General features: G+C 44.4%; 1 protein-coding gene across 11 annotated transcripts in view; it reads left to right on the forward strand.

Annotated features, from left to right (window-relative positions):
- SCN8A (sodium voltage-gated channel alpha subunit 8) overlaps positions 1-17,900 on the forward strand; it is a 176,470-nt gene that overhangs the window by 118,163 nt on the left and 40,407 nt on the right. For all 11 annotated transcript variants that reach the window (XM_070621361.1, XM_070621362.1, XM_070621364.1 and 8 more), the window contains 2 exons: positions 4,528-4,660; positions 10,376-10,614. In XM_070621361.1, the coding sequence (XP_070477462.1) occupies positions 4,528-4,660; positions 10,376-10,614 (372 nt within the window). The remainder of the gene's footprint in view (positions 1-4,527; positions 4,661-10,375; positions 10,615-17,900) is intronic.

Consider the following 17,900-nt stretch of genomic DNA (forward strand, 5'->3'; position numbering starts at 1 on the left):
TTTATTTAAGTCTTCTCAAGTTTCTCTCAGCAAAGTTGTGTAGTTTGTAGTGGGAGTCTTGCACGTCTTTCATGATATTTATTCCTTGGTATTTGATTTTTTTTTTATACTGTTGTAGAAGATAGAACTTCTGAAATTTTATTTTCAGGTATTTGTTGCCAGACTATAGAAATACAGTGGTTTTTGTATATTGACCTTGTATCTTGTGACCTTGATAAATTAATGTATTGGTTGTATTAGGTTTGGGTTTTGTTTTTTTAAAAATTCCATAGGGTTTTCTACATGCCTGAAAATGCTTTCTGTGAATAACAGAAACTGCAGCCTTTATACCTTTTATTTATTTTTCTTGCTGTATTGCACTGGCTAGGACTTCAGATATAAAATTGAATAGAAGTGATGAAAGCAGGCATCCTTCCTTGTTGCCAGTGTCAGAGGAAGAGGATTTAATGTTTCACCAAAAGGTATAATTGGCTGGACATTTTTATCGATGTTCTTTATCAGATTGAAGCTTCTACATTCAATTCCTAGCTTGCTGAGAAATTTTATTATGCAGAGGTGTTGAATTTTGTTAAATGTTCTTTTTCTGCATCTGTGAGATGATGATATGGTTTTACTCCTTTATTCTGTTAATATGATGAATGGCATTGACTTTTTTCCTAATATTAAACTAACCTTGTTTTCCTGGGATAAACCCTGTTGGTCATGATATATTATCCTTGGTATATATTGCTGGATTATTTGCTCATATTTTGTTAAGGATTTCACATCTCTGTTCATGAGGGATCTTGGTCTTTAATTGCCTTTTCTTGTAATGTTTCTGTCAGGTTTAGTATCAGGGTTATGTTAGCTTTACAAAACAGTTGATAACTATTCCTTTATCCTCTGTTTTCTGAAAGAATTTGTGTAACATTGGTATTATTTCTTCCATAAATGATAGAATCCCCTTGTGAAGCCATCTGGGCCTAGAGTTCTCTTTGTAGTAAGATTTTTTTATTATAATTTCTTTCATTAATATGGGCTATTTAGATTTTCTCTTTCTTCTATCGGTTTTGATAAGTTGTATTTTGATTATTTTGTTCATTTCATCCAAGATGAAATGATATAAAGTTCACAGTATATCTTTATTATCCTAATAATGCCACTAGGATTTGTGGTGATGTCCCCTTTTTTATTCCTGAAAATTATAATTTGAGTTTTCTCTCTTTTTTTCTTGATCAGTCTTGCTAAGGGAATTATCCATTTTATTAATCTTTCTTTAAAAACCAACATTTGACTTTTTTGATGGCATGTTGTTTGTCCATTTACTAATTCATTAATCTCTACTCCTATTTTTATTATTTCCTTTCATCTACTTACCCAGGGTTTAATTTGGTCTTCATTTTCTAGTTTCTTGTGGTGGAAGCTTAGAGCACTGACCTTATATCTTTTTCATTTTCTAATCTCATAATTTAAAGCTATAAAATTTTATCTAACTATTTCTTTAGCTGCAGCCCATAAATGTTGATGTATTGTGTTTTCATTATCATCTAAGTATTTTTCTAATTTTCCTTGTTATTTCATCTTTGATCCATGGATTTTTAGAAGTCTGTTGTTTAATTTACAAATATATGGGGATTTTTCTAGATATCTTATTGTTACCACAAGACTTTTTGATGGAACCAGTTATTTGCATCTATGCTAAATGCTCTTGCCTGTGTAAAAAGATAACATAATGAATTTCTCTTTACTTTCTAAAATCCCCAAGTGTGGGCTTTGAAATTTTCATTTCTTTTTTTTTTTTTTTCTTTTTTAAAGATTGGCACCTGGGCTAACAACTGTTGCCAGTCTTCCCTTTTTTTTTTCTGCTTTATCTCCCCAAACCACCCTCCCCCCGCCCCCGTACACAGTTCTATGTCTTAGTTGCATGTCCTTCTAATTGTGGGATGTGGGACGCCACCTCAACATGGCCTGACGAGCGGTGCCATGTCCGCGCCCAGGATCCGAACCCTGGGCCGCCACAGCGGAGCACGCGAACTTAACCACTGGGCCACGGAGCCAGCCCCCATGAAATTTTCATTTCTTGGTGTCTTCTTTCATTTACTTCTTTTTTGAAACTTCAGATATATATTTCTTTTTTTTTAAGATTGGCACCTGAGCTAACAACTGTTGCCAATCTTTTTTTTTTTTCCTTTCTGCTTTTTCTCCTCAAATCTCCCCAGTATATAGTTGTATATTATAGTTGTGGGTCCTTCTAGTTGTAGTACGTGGGACGCGGCCTCAATGTGGCCTGAAGAGCGGCGCCGTGTCGGCACCCAGATCTGAACCAGAGAAACCCTGGGCCGCCGTAGCGGAGCACGCGAACTTAACCCCTCAGCCACGGGGCCAGCCCCAGATAGATTCTATAACACATCTTATTATGGAACAAATTTTAATGTTATAAATGTTGTCTCCACATATCCCTGCTAATGTAAACTAAAAATTGCTTTAATTTTCAAATAGGTATCACTAAATGATAATCTAATGATTTGACTGGGTCCTTTAGACAGCATTTTTATTAATTCTGTTTTTTTAAGGTTAATGTTATTAAAGTCTGAAGAACTTATATCTTGTTGTTTCCAGCAAGCCCAGAAAACAATAAGATATACTTAGTACCAAAGCCATATTGAATGCAATTTCATCCTTCTTTATTGAATTACCTGGTCCATTAAATCTTACAGTACCCTGAGGGTCGGCATTATGAAAGTGATCTACCATGTGCTGTAGATTTTCAGAAGGGCAGCTCAGTAAAAATCTAGAATCAATAAATGCCAGAAATAAGAGTGTCCATTACATGAGTCCTTTCTGTGTTCATTTTTAGATGATTGTCATTTTTAAAATGTAGTAGTTTGATCTGATTTATTAAGTGTCATGAATATCAGGCTGAGAATTGGAGCAAAAAGTGGCTTCTCAAAGAAATATACTTTATCATGACCTGAGGTAACGGTTAACAAGTTGTTCTTACATATACAGATGTTGTATCGTAATGCAGCCAGGAATTCCTGAGGAAATCAGTTCTTTTTCCTTTCCATTTCTTCTGTAGCTCTGCCAAACAAACAAACAAACAAATAAACAAAACCCTAAGGTAAACCAATGTCTGAATCAGTGAAACCGTTTGATGAAACACTGTGATAAGATAAACTGTAATCTGCCGGGAACTTTCTTTTTACGGTTCTTAAAATCTAGACGTATATGCAGACAGACAGGCTCTGATGTAGCTCTCCAGAGGTGATTATTCTCTTCTCCAAACAGCTAGGATGGTGCTGGTACTGATCACATGGATGCTTCTCTAACTTCCCACACACAGGCCTCTACCCTCTCCTCTGAGGCGTGGTGACTGTCTCTGCCCTCCTACCTCCACCATGGAAGGGGCATCCAGCCTTACATGGGTGACATGTGAAAGTGGACAACATGGTTACTAGAAAGCCCCCGGTTAAGCCTGATCTGATGCAACCCATTCAGGTTTGCACAGACAGCACCAGCAAGGGACACTGAGAAACCTTCTGCTGTCATCTGCCATACCAGTATTGCCCACGGTGGAGCATGTTTTGTATAACAGTCTGATGGTGTTTTCTGCTCATTCTCTTTGGTTGGGAATTTGAACATTGCAGGTTAACTCAAAACAAAATTTTAAAAGGATAGCATCAACATATATGATGCAGTGTATTTAATTAAGGTAGCAAAACCATGGGCTGGGCTGGTGTTGTAGTGGTTAAGTTTGTGTGTTCTGCTTCGGCAACCTGGGGTTTGCAGGTTCAGATCCCAGGTGCAGACCTACACACTGCTCATCAGTCATGCTGTAGCAGCATCCCATATACAAAATAGAGGAAGATTGGCACAGATGTTAGCTCTGGGCCAATCTTCCTCTCACACACACAAAAAAGATAGCAAACCTTACCATACTTCTTTACAGAGGCTTGGTGGAGATTTAGGGTAGAACTTCAACTTGCTGATGTTCAGTTGGGCCCAGCTGTGGCATTTGGGAGGGGCAGTATGGTAGAATGATGGTGCTTCTACACGTGGAGGAAACAATGTCTGTGATACTCAGTGTGATCAGGGACTTGGCCCTTAATGAAATTTCAAGTAGAGACGAATTTGACTTGTTTTTTCATGCGGTCCAGTTCTAGCCAAATGCTGTGGCTGTGAGCCTGGGACAGGAGAGCTCAGGGTCTCCTTCTGGGACATTGCCCCAGCGGATCTGGTCTTTCTACTCGTGCTTGGAACGGAGCAGATGAGGCATTTGGGTCCCAGCCAGACTCTTGGGTTTGTTGTGGATGTGTACAAACTTAAACGACTTGGTCTTGTCACCTGTAGAACTAAGGATGGTCGATGGCCATCTTGTTCCATTCTACTTCCTAGGGTGAGTAGGATTGCAGGATCAAAGTAAAAAGATGTGATGAAGAGCATATGTTCTTACTCACACTCTGGACTATCTATCCAGTAAGGCCCAGCCTTAATGTTTAGAAGACTTTACTCACCTGATTTGTTGTTTTGTTTTGTTTTGTTTTTCAGGCTACAACTGAGATAGAAATAAAGAAGAAAGGCCCTGGATCTCTCTTAGTTTCCATGGACCAACTGGCCTCCTATGGACGGAAAGATAGAATCAACAGTATATTGAGTGTTGTTACAAATACACTAGTAGAAGGTATGTGCCCTGGGATGTCAGTCCAGGCTGCTGAGATATAAATGTGTAGTGTGCATGGTAAATATAACCCCTGTCCCTTGGTCTGAGCTTTGCAAAAATTGTCTCCGGGCTTTAGGAATAGAGTCTACTGGTTGTGGAAACCAGCATCCCAAGTCTACAAGCACAGAATCCAGTAAGGACATCAAAGCTGCTGCCACATTGTCCACAGATAGGTAGGAAATGTGAAGGAACGACACCAATGAGCCAGAGGGTCTCAAGAAGTCTCTGTAGGAGCTGGCCCCGTGGCCGAGTGGTTAAGTTCTCGCATTCTGCTTCGGTGGCCCAGGGTTTCACCGGTTTGGATCCTGGGCACAGACATGGCACCGCTCATCAGGCCATGCTGGAGCAGTGTTCCACATGCCACAACTAGAAGGACCCACAACTGAAAAAATATACAACTATGTACCGGGGGGATTTGGGGAGAAAAAGCAGGAAAAAAAGAAAGAAGATTGGCAACAGTTGTTAGCTCAGGTGCCAATCTTTAAAAAAAAAAGTCTCTGTAGTCATCATCCTGAGGAGCCAGTGGAGTGACGTGAGGCATAAAGGAATGTAGACTGGAGAACTGTGAAGATATAAAATGATGGGATCCCCTTTGTGCCCTCTACCCCAAAACATACCTGCCTCTTTTCCCTTTTAGCTACTCACAACCCCTTTGGTTTTCCCTTGAGGACGATTACTGTGCATTTTGACTGCACCTAATTCTGCCTCTCTTCAGCCACCCCCACATATCCATAAATATATTCGACGTGTGAATAGGTGAGCTGAACCCCTCCTCTTCAGCACCCTGTGCCACAGGGAGCGAGCAGTGCTGTTGAGTCCCAGCAGGTCGGCAGCGACGCTGCTGTCGGGGCCTGACCTCCGCATTCGGTGACTCCCCCATGACTGGGGAACATCTGAAGATTTTCCACCCTAGTGCCCCCAGCAAGTGTCAGCCTTCTGTCTAATCGTGGTCTGTATTCCAGGCTCCTCTTGCTTTCTTTGGAGGTAGATTCAGGCGCTGACCAGGTTTTCTCTCATGAGATTCTGATTGATTTCTGCATGAATCTTCTTGGCTTGATTCATGTTGATTTGGCTGAGTTGTCCCACTCTAGATCCAGACTGTTCTTGAGGCCTCAGATTGCTCTTCTTCCGAGTTCAGATACCCAGGCTCACACAACAGTAACCAGAGTCCCAAGATTGGGAGACTCAAAATTATCCCGGTGTCCTTGGGACAAGTTATCTTTTGAGTCATTTATGCCCATTGAGCACTTCTACGGTGTGTGTGTGTGTGTGTGTCGGGCAGGGGCGTCTGCAGTGGAGGGAGGATCCCTAGAGAGGAGCTCCCCTGGAGTGTTTACACCTCCAACTATGGGCAGGGAGTTAGACTCTACCCAGACTAATCTTAAGACCGTATCCAGTAAAAGGAATATTAAACTGACTGCTTTCCGCTGCCTGCACAACTTCACTTATTCCTTTTTTTTTACCTTTTTTTTTTTAGATTGGCACCTGAGCTAACATCAGTTGCCAATCTTCATTTTCTTCTTTCCCAAAGCCCCCCAGTACATAGTTGTATATTCTAGCTGTGAGTGCCTCTGGCTGTGCTGTGTGGGACGCCGCCTCAGCATGGCCTGACAAGCGGTGCCATGTCCGCGCCCGGGATCCAAACCGGTGAAACTCTGGACTACCGAAGTGGAGCGCACGAACTTAACCACTGGGCCACAGGGCTGGCCCCTTACTCCTATTGTCTTTAATTCCCATTGAGGTCATTGTTTGATAGTTTATACTTTGCGATTACAGGTGAATAACTGCAGACCATCAGAATTCCAAGCTGGGAAACACTAGCTTAAGAACCTTCGGTAATTTTGTTCTTCCCTTGGAGCTCAAGACAGGATTTCTCTGAGTATCTATGGCCGTTGAGAAAGAAAAGCTAACAACCTCCGACAGGCATATTTTATTGTTGGCAAAGACATCAGCACAGGAGACCGATGGGTGCAGTGCAGCAATTATTGGTTGATTACGACATGGCCTAGCACAGGTCTGACAAAAGTAGATGCTGAAAAAGGGTTTGTTGAACTGAATTCTGCTGTGCTTGGCTGATGGGGAGCGCCGGTCCACAGGGTTCCTTTTGGAGGCCTTAGTGCCTCCACCCCTCTCCTGAGTTGGATAGAAACCACGGGAGCGTGACTTGGTCCTTTTCTATTCCCTTTTCTTCCCCTTCTCCCCGTCGCCTTCTTTCTCTCTCCGTCCTGTTCTATTCGTTCTCCACCCTCCACCCACCGACACACACATGAAAAAAAAATAGTTTCATGGGTAACTCAGGGGTGAGGGAGGCTGTGCTTGTGTCCTGGGTAGGAAGCCCTTCCAGGTTTTTCTCCCTCCTCTGAGCCCTAATGTTCACAGTCCTTGGGCCTTTCCTCCCTTCTGCTCAGACACTCCCCCAGCCCCTCTCCTGGTATTGACTCCCTTTGTTAACGCTGATGAGACGGAACTGCTGTCAGCACAGAACGATGAATGGCTGGAGCTGAATAATGTGAGAGGGAATTAAAGGACATTAAGAAAGATCCATTCCTATTTAACCACTTGTCCCTCTGTGTTTAAGGATTGCTACAAGCATTGAATGAATAATTGTTCCTGCTTCCCAGACCTCAGTTAGGAAACTCTGACGTTATTTTAACCCAATGATTAAAACAATTACTGTTTAAAACCAAAGAAGCAGGCTCCTACCTACCTAATGGTTTGGAAACCACAGCGGAGAATTCCAGAATCCTGTAAAAAAATGAGAAAATCTTGCCTGCTCTGCCCCATCCGTATCCCATTGTAAACACGCTCACCAGGATCCAATAAACTCAGCAGAATTCGCAGGCAGCAACACCATCGGCTCTGGGATATCTCAGAGGACCGGGGTTGGGGTGGAGGCAAGGCAGTGTTGTAGCTTTACTTCTCCTCGAAGCAATGAAGCTGTGGGAGAAGGATGAGGAAGCAGGGATGGCACTTGGCGTTCCTGATTCTCAGGTCAGTTTCAGAAACTCTCCTTTAGAGGTAACTGACCGTAGCTGTTGCTGCCACAGTTTATTTATTCATTCTTTTATTCACCTGACAAGCATCAGGTGTCAGTACAGTTACTTAGCTGGTGTCTGCCTTTCCCAGTGTGGCTGCAAGCTCTGTGAGAACGGAGACTCTTGTCCATCAGCATTTTCCCAGTGCCTAGCACACTGTAAATGCTTAAAAACTGTTGGCTTGAACTGAGAGAAGCTCCTGCCTTCAGGAACCTCATGGCCTACCGTGCCACCATCTCGGGGGAATCTTGAGGCCCTCTCTGCAAACAGTTCCCAGGCCCCTGAGGTTGAGACCTACGGTGCCCTCTCTGACAATGCGCAGGAGGAAAGTAAGGGAAACCCCACAGAGCTTTGGACATCTCCCCCCAAATGCTCACCCGTTCCCCAAAACCAAACACTTAGCCACTCCAGGCATGTGGGGCCAGTAACAGTTTACAGAGTGGTGAGTCACTTTATAAACCGCCTTGTTTACCTGATTGATCTAGTTCTCAAAACTCCACATTGTCTTACCTTCGGTGAACGGGGAAAGATCCCGAGGATCTTCCCTTCTCAGTAAATGTGGACAAGAGAGAGCTAGGACCCTGTAGGAACCAGCGGGTGGGGAAACCCCTCTTCGCTATCTGCAAGACTTGGGGCCTAGTTCACTGTAACACATTACAATCATGTCAACCATCAAAAATGTGAACAGTCGTGGCTTCAACCTCCATGTGCCGGCGGACCGCAGACATTTGGCGAAGGGAGGAGATAAAAAAGGGAACGGAACCAGATTTCCAAATATGTACTAGAAGAATTTATGGAAATAAGAGAACCTTTTCATTTTCTTTTTTGGGGAAGAAAACTAAATTTACCTTGGGAAGGGAGGGAGTTCTATGAGGAAGAAGCCAAAGCAAATTTTCTTCACAGACTTCCTTTCCCACGCAGACTCCCACGTGGTGCTCACTGTGGCCCTTAAATCTGAAAAACCAAGGCAACCATTTTCTTAGCAACCAGGGAGCCAATCAGAAACCTGACGACAGCACCCTATCGAAAATCAATCCATCGCCATGGGCACCATCCAGCTGGTTGGAAAAGGGAAAGTAGACTAATTTAAGGCAGCCATCTTGTTCTTGGTGAAATGTTGGGAAACTTTTTTTTATTCCATGATCGATTTGATTTTGTCAGCAGCATTGGGGAGAGGAGGGTGCGGTTATATTCAACCCTGTGGAACCAGTATGTTGCCTCTAAGGATTATCATGCAGACAGATCTTCAAAGTTACACCTCTTACAGAACATCCTCCTGGATCAGATCCTTGGGCTTTTGTAATCCAGCTATTATAGTTCACACTCAGTTTGAGGAGAGCTCTCTTACCTAGGGCCCCGTGCACTGATTGTTGTAGCTGCCAGCTGGATGGCTCTCTGCCTTTAGCGTCTAATCATCGTTTTTAGTCTTTGCGTTGTAAACGACCTAGAGATCATCTAGTCCAATGGATCAGAGCCCTAGGATTCCGGGGAAGTGCCTCAGGAGGGAGAGGTCGCTTGGGCTGGGCTCCAAGCTCCTCTTCTTGCCTCAACTAGAGCAATTCCTGGTTTATCTGTTTTACATACCGGGGGGGGGGGGGGGGGCGGGACAGAAGATCTTGTTTGAGAAAAACAAGTTCTGCTTCTAAAACAGAAACAGACAGAAAGAGACAGTGGAAAAGACAAAAGAAGGAGAGAAAGAAAACGGAAAGAAGGAGGAGACGGAAGGAGGGAGAGAGGAAGAAGATAAAGGGAGAAGGAAAGGAGGGGAGTGGAAAAGGGCGAAAGGGAGAGAGAGGAGAGAGGAGAAAAGGAAGGAAGGGAGTAAAAGGGAAAGGACTGACTGACACTCCTGAGTGAAACGTGTTCCACGTGGCGCTTGGTTGACAATGCTGATTCTACTGCAAAGATAATAATAACAGCAAATTCTTCTGTAGCACTTACTAAATGCTAGGGTGTTCTGAGGCACTTTATATATATTTTAGCTCATTTAATTCTCACAGGAAATTGGAGTAACTTGTTCAAGGTCCCACAGTTGGCAAGTGTCTGAGCTGGTATTTGCACCCAGTATGTCTGGCTTCAGAGTCTGCTTTTGACTGCTTCTCTGATAATAATTTAATGATACAAAGTATAATATAATTAATACCTACCATTTCTTGAGAACTTACTTGTGCCAGGCACTGTGGTCTGCCTTACATGCATCAACTCACTTAATCCTTAACCAGCGAGTGAGGATTGTAGGGCTCGTTTGGTCCTATAACCTGGGAAGTGCGTGCCGCTTCAGATGAGGCAGCGGAGGCGTGGGGGCATCGGTGCCTTGCCTGGGATCACACAGCTTGCGACAGTTGAGCCCCTTGAACCAGGGAGTCAGAGCACAGAGGCTAAGCTCCTAACCACTACACTGTGCTCCCAGAACGGATGGGTGAGTTTGCTTTGTGACTAGGTGGTTGCTAACAGGGAGATGATCTGGTGCTGATCATGCCTTCTCTCTCCCTTCAAGAGCAGGGAGACACAGGAGGGTCAGCCCCCAAGCCCGCTTCATTCCTGTGTAATGACAGTGATGAGGACCCGGTGAGGATTAGGAGCTGTGCCCATGCTCTCTTGCTGTGATTGAGGGGCCACCTTTGTTCTTTACTCCTCACAGAGCTGGAAGAGTCTCAGAGAAAGTGCCCGCCGTGCTGGTATAAATTCGCCAATACTTTCCTCATCTGGGAGTGTCACCCCTACTGGATAAAACTGAAAGAGATCGTGAACTTGATTGTCATGGACCCTTTTGTGGACTTGGCCATCACCATCTGTATTGTCCTGAATACACTGTTCATGGCAATGGAGCACCATCCTATGACGCCGCAATTTGAGCATGTCTTGGCTGTGGGAAATCTGGTAAGATGGAGCACTGTCTCCTGATTTTATTATCTGAACGGGTTTTGCCTGTAGCACCTCTTTTTCTGACAGTGGAGTTTAGTTGAAAAGAAAGTACTGGTTCATTGGAAGACAAATGCTTCCACATATGGAAGCCGCTCCTGCTCGCTGTTGGGATGCCTCGGCTGTCTCCTCTTTCTGCAGAACTTTGAAGACGTCATTTAGGAGCTCTTGGCAGAAAAGCAGCCATGGCAACAGAATGGGAGGCCTGGGCCAGTGGGTAGCTTGCAGCAACCTGAGCCAAGGGCTTCTGGATTCTTTTCTCATGCTGATTCGCACATCGATTCCTGCATTGCTCCAGCGAGTTGCTTCCCCTTTCACCTTCTGTAACAACCACCACAGAAATCGGGGAGCTCTTTCAGTGCATTAAATGTAACTATAAATTTACCCGCACTGTCTTAATTACCCATATGGGGACTATCTACGGGAAATTTTTAATTCTAGGCTGGGTTCCCTCTCCAGTCCAACTTCTGGGCTATCTTCCAGTTTCCACCATGAGTTGATCTGTGCCACATTTATTTTAATGGTAGCTGAAGTCATATATTTAATTTATTATATGATTTAAACAATAAGCATGCAGTTTTTTAAAAAAATAGGTTACACCATGTATTCTGAAGTCAAGCCGTTGTGATTTGGGGATTATGGGTTTTACTTGTTTAGTACAAAAATCAGGAGTTGATTGAATTTTGATAGAAAGTAGACAATTAGTTGGAAAGAATCCTCTAGGTCATCTGGGCCTCGTTATTCCTTAGGAGTTGCACCACAGGCAGGTCAAATCTAGCTACCATTTCATTTGAGCGTGATCTCTGCCCTGTGTTGGTTTTTTCCCTCCCTCCCCCACCTCCTCCTTTCACATACACACAAACACACACCCCCCCCCCACACAGTTTCTACTTTAAGTCCTAATACACCATTAAAATGTTCTAATATCATCTTGAGTTCTGATTCTGAAAACGTGCGTGACAAAGGGATCCTTTCTCTGGTTAGCCCTTGTAGCCCGTTGTGTTCCCTGGGACACCTCCGAGATGATTCTGCGATCTTTCCAGTCTCCATGTCTGGGTCAGTGACACACTTCCGGCTCTGTGCTGTGATGCAGGCCCTCACATGCAGCCCGATGACACACCCGTAGTCTTGAAGCAGGACACTCCCGCAGGCTGTGCAGGAAATCTAACCTGCTCTCAAAGGAGCCTGAGGGCGGGCTCACTGTGTGCCTGGCTGACCCAGGAGGTCCGCCAGCGAGCAGCATTTTGAGCCAGTCAACAACGTCATATAGATCTAAGCTTTATTTTATCAGCCGAGGAATAAGTAATGAGAAATAGGACTTGATCACTTTTGTTGTTGATGGTGGTAGTGTTTTCCCTGTAACGTTTTGTTTTTCTCGTCTTACTTTTACTTGCTCTTAACAGAATCAGTCCTTGATTTCCAAAGGATTTTGAGAGGCCTTTTCACCTACTACCGGCAGAATTGCCCTCAGACCAGGCCAGCAAATAGCGTTGTTTTTCCCTTACTTAAAAATCTTCAGGGGCTGGCCCCGTGGCCGAGTGGTTAAGTTCGCGCACTCTGCTGTAGGCGGCCCAGTGTTTCGTTGGTTCGAATCCTGGGCGCGGACATGGCACTGCTCATCAAACCACGCTGAGGCAGCGTCCCACATGCCACAACTAGAAGGACCCACAACAAAGAACATACAACTATGTACCGGCGGGCTTTGGGGAGAAAAAATAAAATCTTTAAAAAAAAAATCTTCAGAGATTTAGGGTCACACCTACGTTAGAGTTGTAAGCATTCCGAGGACTTTGCTCAGAGCTATCAGTGAAGAAAGAGGAGAGAAGAGAAGGTCAGAGCTAATATTCAGAGCCTCCGTCAGGCAAGCCAGCCAGGACCAGGTTATAAAATAAGAAAGCGCTCTGGGGGCAGGAGTTCTCAAGGGGAAAGTCAACATACAGCTAGCAGCGGGGATGGAGAGTAGTGAATGTTCAGATGCTTCAGACTGGCCAGTGGATTGGATGTGCAGGTGGAGGGAAGGAAATCGAGAATGGAGCCTAGATTTGGGGGTTTAGTAATGGAGGGGAAAATGGGGATGATTGAGGAAGGAACAGGCTTGGAGTTTAAAATCAAGAGTTCTGTTTTGGACATATTTAGAGTGAGATGTCTGTTCAGTGAGTGAAGATGCCAAATGAGGCAGCTGGGTATGTGCTGGACCTCAGGGAAACCTGCATCATAGGTGTTTTCTGAACAATAACAGAAACTCAAAGATATACTTTGTTGCCAGTTGACACAATTACTGAGTTTGGCAGAAAGAACACGGAATCAGAAGTCAGAAGATTTGGATTTTGGTTCCTGTTTAATATGGTTTAACCTTAAATGAGCCATTGATTTCTGTCCAGAGATGTTTTAGATCTATAAAATGAGGATAACACCATGTCATCAGTGTTTGGGAGGATAAAATGAGAACTTACACAGAAGGTTTTGGAATATTGAAAAGTACTTTACAAATCTTAGGAACTGTATAAGTGTAATTCAGTAGGAGAATTTTCAAAGGCTTGCGGATTTGCATTGAGCCTTTGACTAAACCTGAGAGTAAGAGGATGGAAAACAGTGGAACTAGCTAGCTCGTGAGTACAGCCTTCTCTTGTGGATGGACTTCGAGGCTAGGACAGTGAATTAAGTTGTGTTTGTCCATAGATAGGCAGATAGATGTTTTTGAGGGAAGATAAGAACAGCCTTCTGTAAATTGAGGATCCCTGCGTCTTCTGCCTTCCCCACAAGGAAAAACGCTAATAATGGGAGGAACCCTGGAGAAATTCCATCCAACCCCATGTTTTATGGAGGAAATTGAAACCCAGGGAGGCTCTGTGCCTTATATGACTTTTATACCTGTGTAGTAGATAAATGTAATGATTTTTTTCTTGCCTTGTTTGCAACCAATTGAGCACAACAGTGGGTTTATAAGATGATTTTTTAAACAAGCTCAATCTTACAGAGAAGTTTCAAGTACAGCTTTAAAAACTTTTTTTTTTTTAGAGTAAGTTAGGCAAGAATTTCCTCAATTTGGGTATGTCTCATGCTTCCTCGTGACTAGACTCAGGTCATGCATTTGGCAGGAATATCACACAAGCAAGGCTATCTTTTTCTTGTTGCATCTCCCAGGCAGCACACAGTTTCCATTTGTCCTGTTAGGGGCGATGTTCCCTCGACCACTTGATTAAGGGCGTGTCTGCCAGGCTTCACCCCTGCGAAGTTACCATTTACCGTTTATAATTAATAAGTATTTGTGAGGTAGACACTTTGAAACTATCTAAATTTCCTGTTTTTCACTAAGTTTTTATTTATTCCTTTATTTGTATCAGTATGGACTCATGGTTTTCAATTTTATCCAATGGGTTATATAATCCATTACTATCATTTACTTGAATGTTTAAACCATTCCTGATTTGGCCAGTGGGAGTCCCTTCAAGCTGGCTTCCATGTCCTTTCAGTATGTCCTCATGACTTCCTTGTATCCTGGTATCACAGAATATTCCAGGCTAATTTTATATTTTTCCTGACTCAGGCCTGGAATCAGCCATTTATCAAGGAGCCTGGTGGTTTTAGTGGAAAATGATGTTTAGAAATCAAGACCTATTGGAGCAATATGCGTGACTAGGCCCTTTCAGTACAGGGCTAGCTGTTGATGCTAATCCGGTATTACAGGATTCATTCTAGTTTTCTCCTTTGTATATTTGTAATTCCTTCTCCAACACAAAGAAACCTGGTTGCCATGGTCTTTAGTATATTACCTTATTGATCAAAAAGCCACTGTTACCTCATACAACGTGGATGTCCTCCTCACCCTATACAGCTCTGGCTCCCCATGCTGCACCCCCCCAGCATCCACACCAGTGTCCTCCATGTGGACCCCCTCCTCTCATTTCCCAGGCTCTGACACCCCAGGCCAGGGCACCCCACACATCCTTGTTTCCCCTACCCCATTTGGATTAGAACACCTCACAGAGGGCCTGCTGCTTGCACGGGCCCTTCCTCACCCCACACCAGGCTTCCCCAACATAGAAGCTCTCCCCGCCCTGCTTGGACTCTGACACTCCACAGCAGGCCACCCTTCCTTGCTCTGCTCGGGCTCTCACTCTCCATTCCATGCACCCGTCTGCCTGGACACTTTCCTCCCCGACTAAGGCACTCACTCCCTATGCCGTCCTTCGACCCGGAAGTTCTCCTCACCTGGCTCCACAGCATTGGGAGTTAGTCCCAGTGCCAGGCCACATCCTTCTCACTCTGCTTGGCTCTGACACCCCTCACTGGACCACCTCTCCATGTGGACACCTTCAGCCCACTCAGGCTCTGACACCCCTCACCAAGCTGTCCTTCCCCGGGGATGCTGTTTCTGTCTGCTTGAGTTCTAACTCTCTCTGCTAGGTCTCCACCCCCTCCAGTGTGGACACCCTCCCATCCCACTTGGGCCACAACACCCCATGCTGGGTAGCCATCCTGCACAAATACCCTCCTCATCCCGCTCAGACTCTGACATCTCATTCTGGACTGTCCCCCAAAATGGACACCCCTCCTTGGCCTGCGTAGGCTCTGACAGCCAATGCCAGGCTGCCCTCCTGCACGGACATCCTCCCCCCGCTCACGGTCTCACTCCCCTCACCGGGCTGCATCCAGCGCCTGGCACCAGAGCCTCCCCAGGTGGATAAGGGCTTTAGGACTGAATCTGTTAGAGGGAGGGAGTGTGGAAGGAAGGGCAAAGGCTTAACCTGGCATTTCGGAGATTCTAAGCAAGAAAGGAAAAACAAAGTTATTTTTCCCCCTCACCAAATGCTCATGAATGTTATCATTTCTTAACTACATCTTAACTAGATTTTCAACCAAAAGAAATTCTTTTCCGATTTTAATTCTTCTTTTGTCTGTGTCCGTGTGGCCCCTCTGCATACCTCTTTTTACGTACTTAGATGATATTCTCATTTGTGCGCCTGTCTCCTCCTGGTTGGGTCAGCAGCCATTCCAATTTGCACAGATCTTAGGGAGCTCCTAGGACGTGGAACTTTCAGTTTTAAAAGCAGGTCAGTCCTGGGCAAACAGGACAAATTGGTTACCCTAACTGGAGACCCAGGATGCAGGACATTCAGTATTAAAACCAGGAAAGTCTCAGACAAACCCAGACGAGTTGGTCACCTGCCTCCTGGTAGCTTAGTTCCTAAAGAGCTATTTTTTCATGGTCATGTGTTGTTCTTTTCGTGTCTCCATTGTGGTCACATCGGGCTTTTATCCAGTTGAATTTCATTAACTTCGGGAGAGGACCCACTGTAGAACGGGAGCTGAGAGCAGACAGGAGCGGGCAACCCCAGGCACACCCCAGTGAGCCTGAACTCGGTCTGCAGATGCGCTATGGCAGAAGGAGATGGGCCGCTTCCCCCTCACCCTCCCGAGCCCCAGAGCGACCCCTGAGTGAAATACCCCAATCTTAGGGTATTGTAGGCCTTGCTAGGTGACCTGGGCATCGCAAGTTTTCAGGCCTGTGCCCAGGGGCTTGTCCCAACTAGAGTGATATGCCGACTGTGAATTCAGAACATTCTAATCAGAAAACAGCAGTTCTCAGTCTTTTTTTGGTCTTAGGACCTGTTTACAGTCTTAAAAAGAGCTAAAGAGCTTTTGTTTATGAGAGTTTTATCTATTGATATTTACCATATTTGAAGTTAAAACCAAGAAAAATCTCAAATAATTTATTTAAAAATCACAATAGTATATTCATTACACAGTTTTACATAAGTAACCTATTTTATGGGGAAACACTCTATTTTCTAAGAAAAAAATGGCGTTGTTTGACATTTTTGCAAATCTCTTTCATGTCTGGTTTAATAGAAGATAGCCAGATTCTCTGATCTGCTTCCGTTTTCCATCCATTGTGATATATCGCTTTGGTTGAGGTATGGGAAGAGAATGTGGCCTCACACAGATATGTAGTTGGAAAAGGGAAGCCTTCGTGCCCCCTGAAAGGGTCTGAGGCGCCCCAGGGGTCCTCGACTACGCTTTGGGAGCTGCTGCATTAGAACGTAAATTCTTAGGTGAAAGTTCGATGGCGTTCGCGAGACTCACATTTAGGTCAGGTTGTTGATCCGCTGCTTGTAATTCTTCTTTCTCCTCCTCAAGAAGCATATCGCAGTGTAAATAAGAGTGCCATCTCAGGGATAACCTTAAATCTACTCTTCTCCATTTCTAAAGAAGCAATTCCTCCCTACAACCAATAGTTACAAATTTATTGTCACCCACCCCCCAAAGGATGGCGGCACACTGTGTGTTGAAAGGACGTGGTTGCTGACCTCTATCAGAGGCATTCTTACCAGGCAATGGGGGCCACTCATCCCATTGAAAGGCAGCACCACATAGCTCTGTCATTGTTGGTTTTCTCTTAGGACCCAGAGTTCCCACACCGTAGATATTCCATGGTCAAGCAGCAAATGCTTAGTATTGAGCACTTCCTGTATGTTCACCAGGAACCAATGGGACAGCAAATTCAGTGTCTACTTAGTGTGCATTAAGCAGGCCATCGTTTCTAGGTAGAGAAACCCTTGACGGGTTTATGCTAAGGGTGAAATGTCTTTCAGAAATTGATTGGCGGCCCCTGCTTCCCTGACCTCACTTAGAGTGAGTCCATCTGTGGGTGCCTCGCTTGCACCGTGGACTTTGGTTTTGCTTAACTGGATCCTTGGGGATGCAGTATTCCATTTTAGAATACTGCATCTTCAATTTAGAAAAATAGGAACCCATAGGAAAGTATATGAGCACCAACACCTCAGCCCACTTACCCATTTTGATGAATTTCCATAGAGTCATTCTGTTTTGTTACTGCTATACATTAATTTGATGTATTTCCAAACAGCATCTGTAATCTAAGTAGTTTTCACTATTTTCAATTCTGTTCTCAGACCATGTCTTCAAAGTTTTCCTTCAACTCCTTCAGTTGTAAACTTAATAACCAGGTGGTTACAAGTACTAATGTATTGAGTTTTGAATCTAAAGTCCTCTCCTCTAAAAACATAATAATCCATAAGAGTCTCATGTTAGCAATTGGCCTAGAATGAGGATATCAATCTTCTCAAAACTGGCGTTTGTGGGATTTGACTTTCTTACTGCACTTTCTGTTACTAAGGCCTGCGGGATACAGAATGCACTGGGAAAAAGACAAGGGCCCTGAGGGGGCCCTGCTGTCGTAGGCATCCCACAAAGTAGAGGAAGATGGGCACGGATGTTAG

Source organism: Equus przewalskii, chromosome 5 (assembly GCF_037783145.1).
Source record: "Equus przewalskii isolate Varuska chromosome 5, EquPr2, whole genome shotgun sequence".
NCBI classification, from domain to species: domain Eukaryota; kingdom Metazoa; phylum Chordata; class Mammalia; order Perissodactyla; family Equidae; genus Equus; species Equus przewalskii.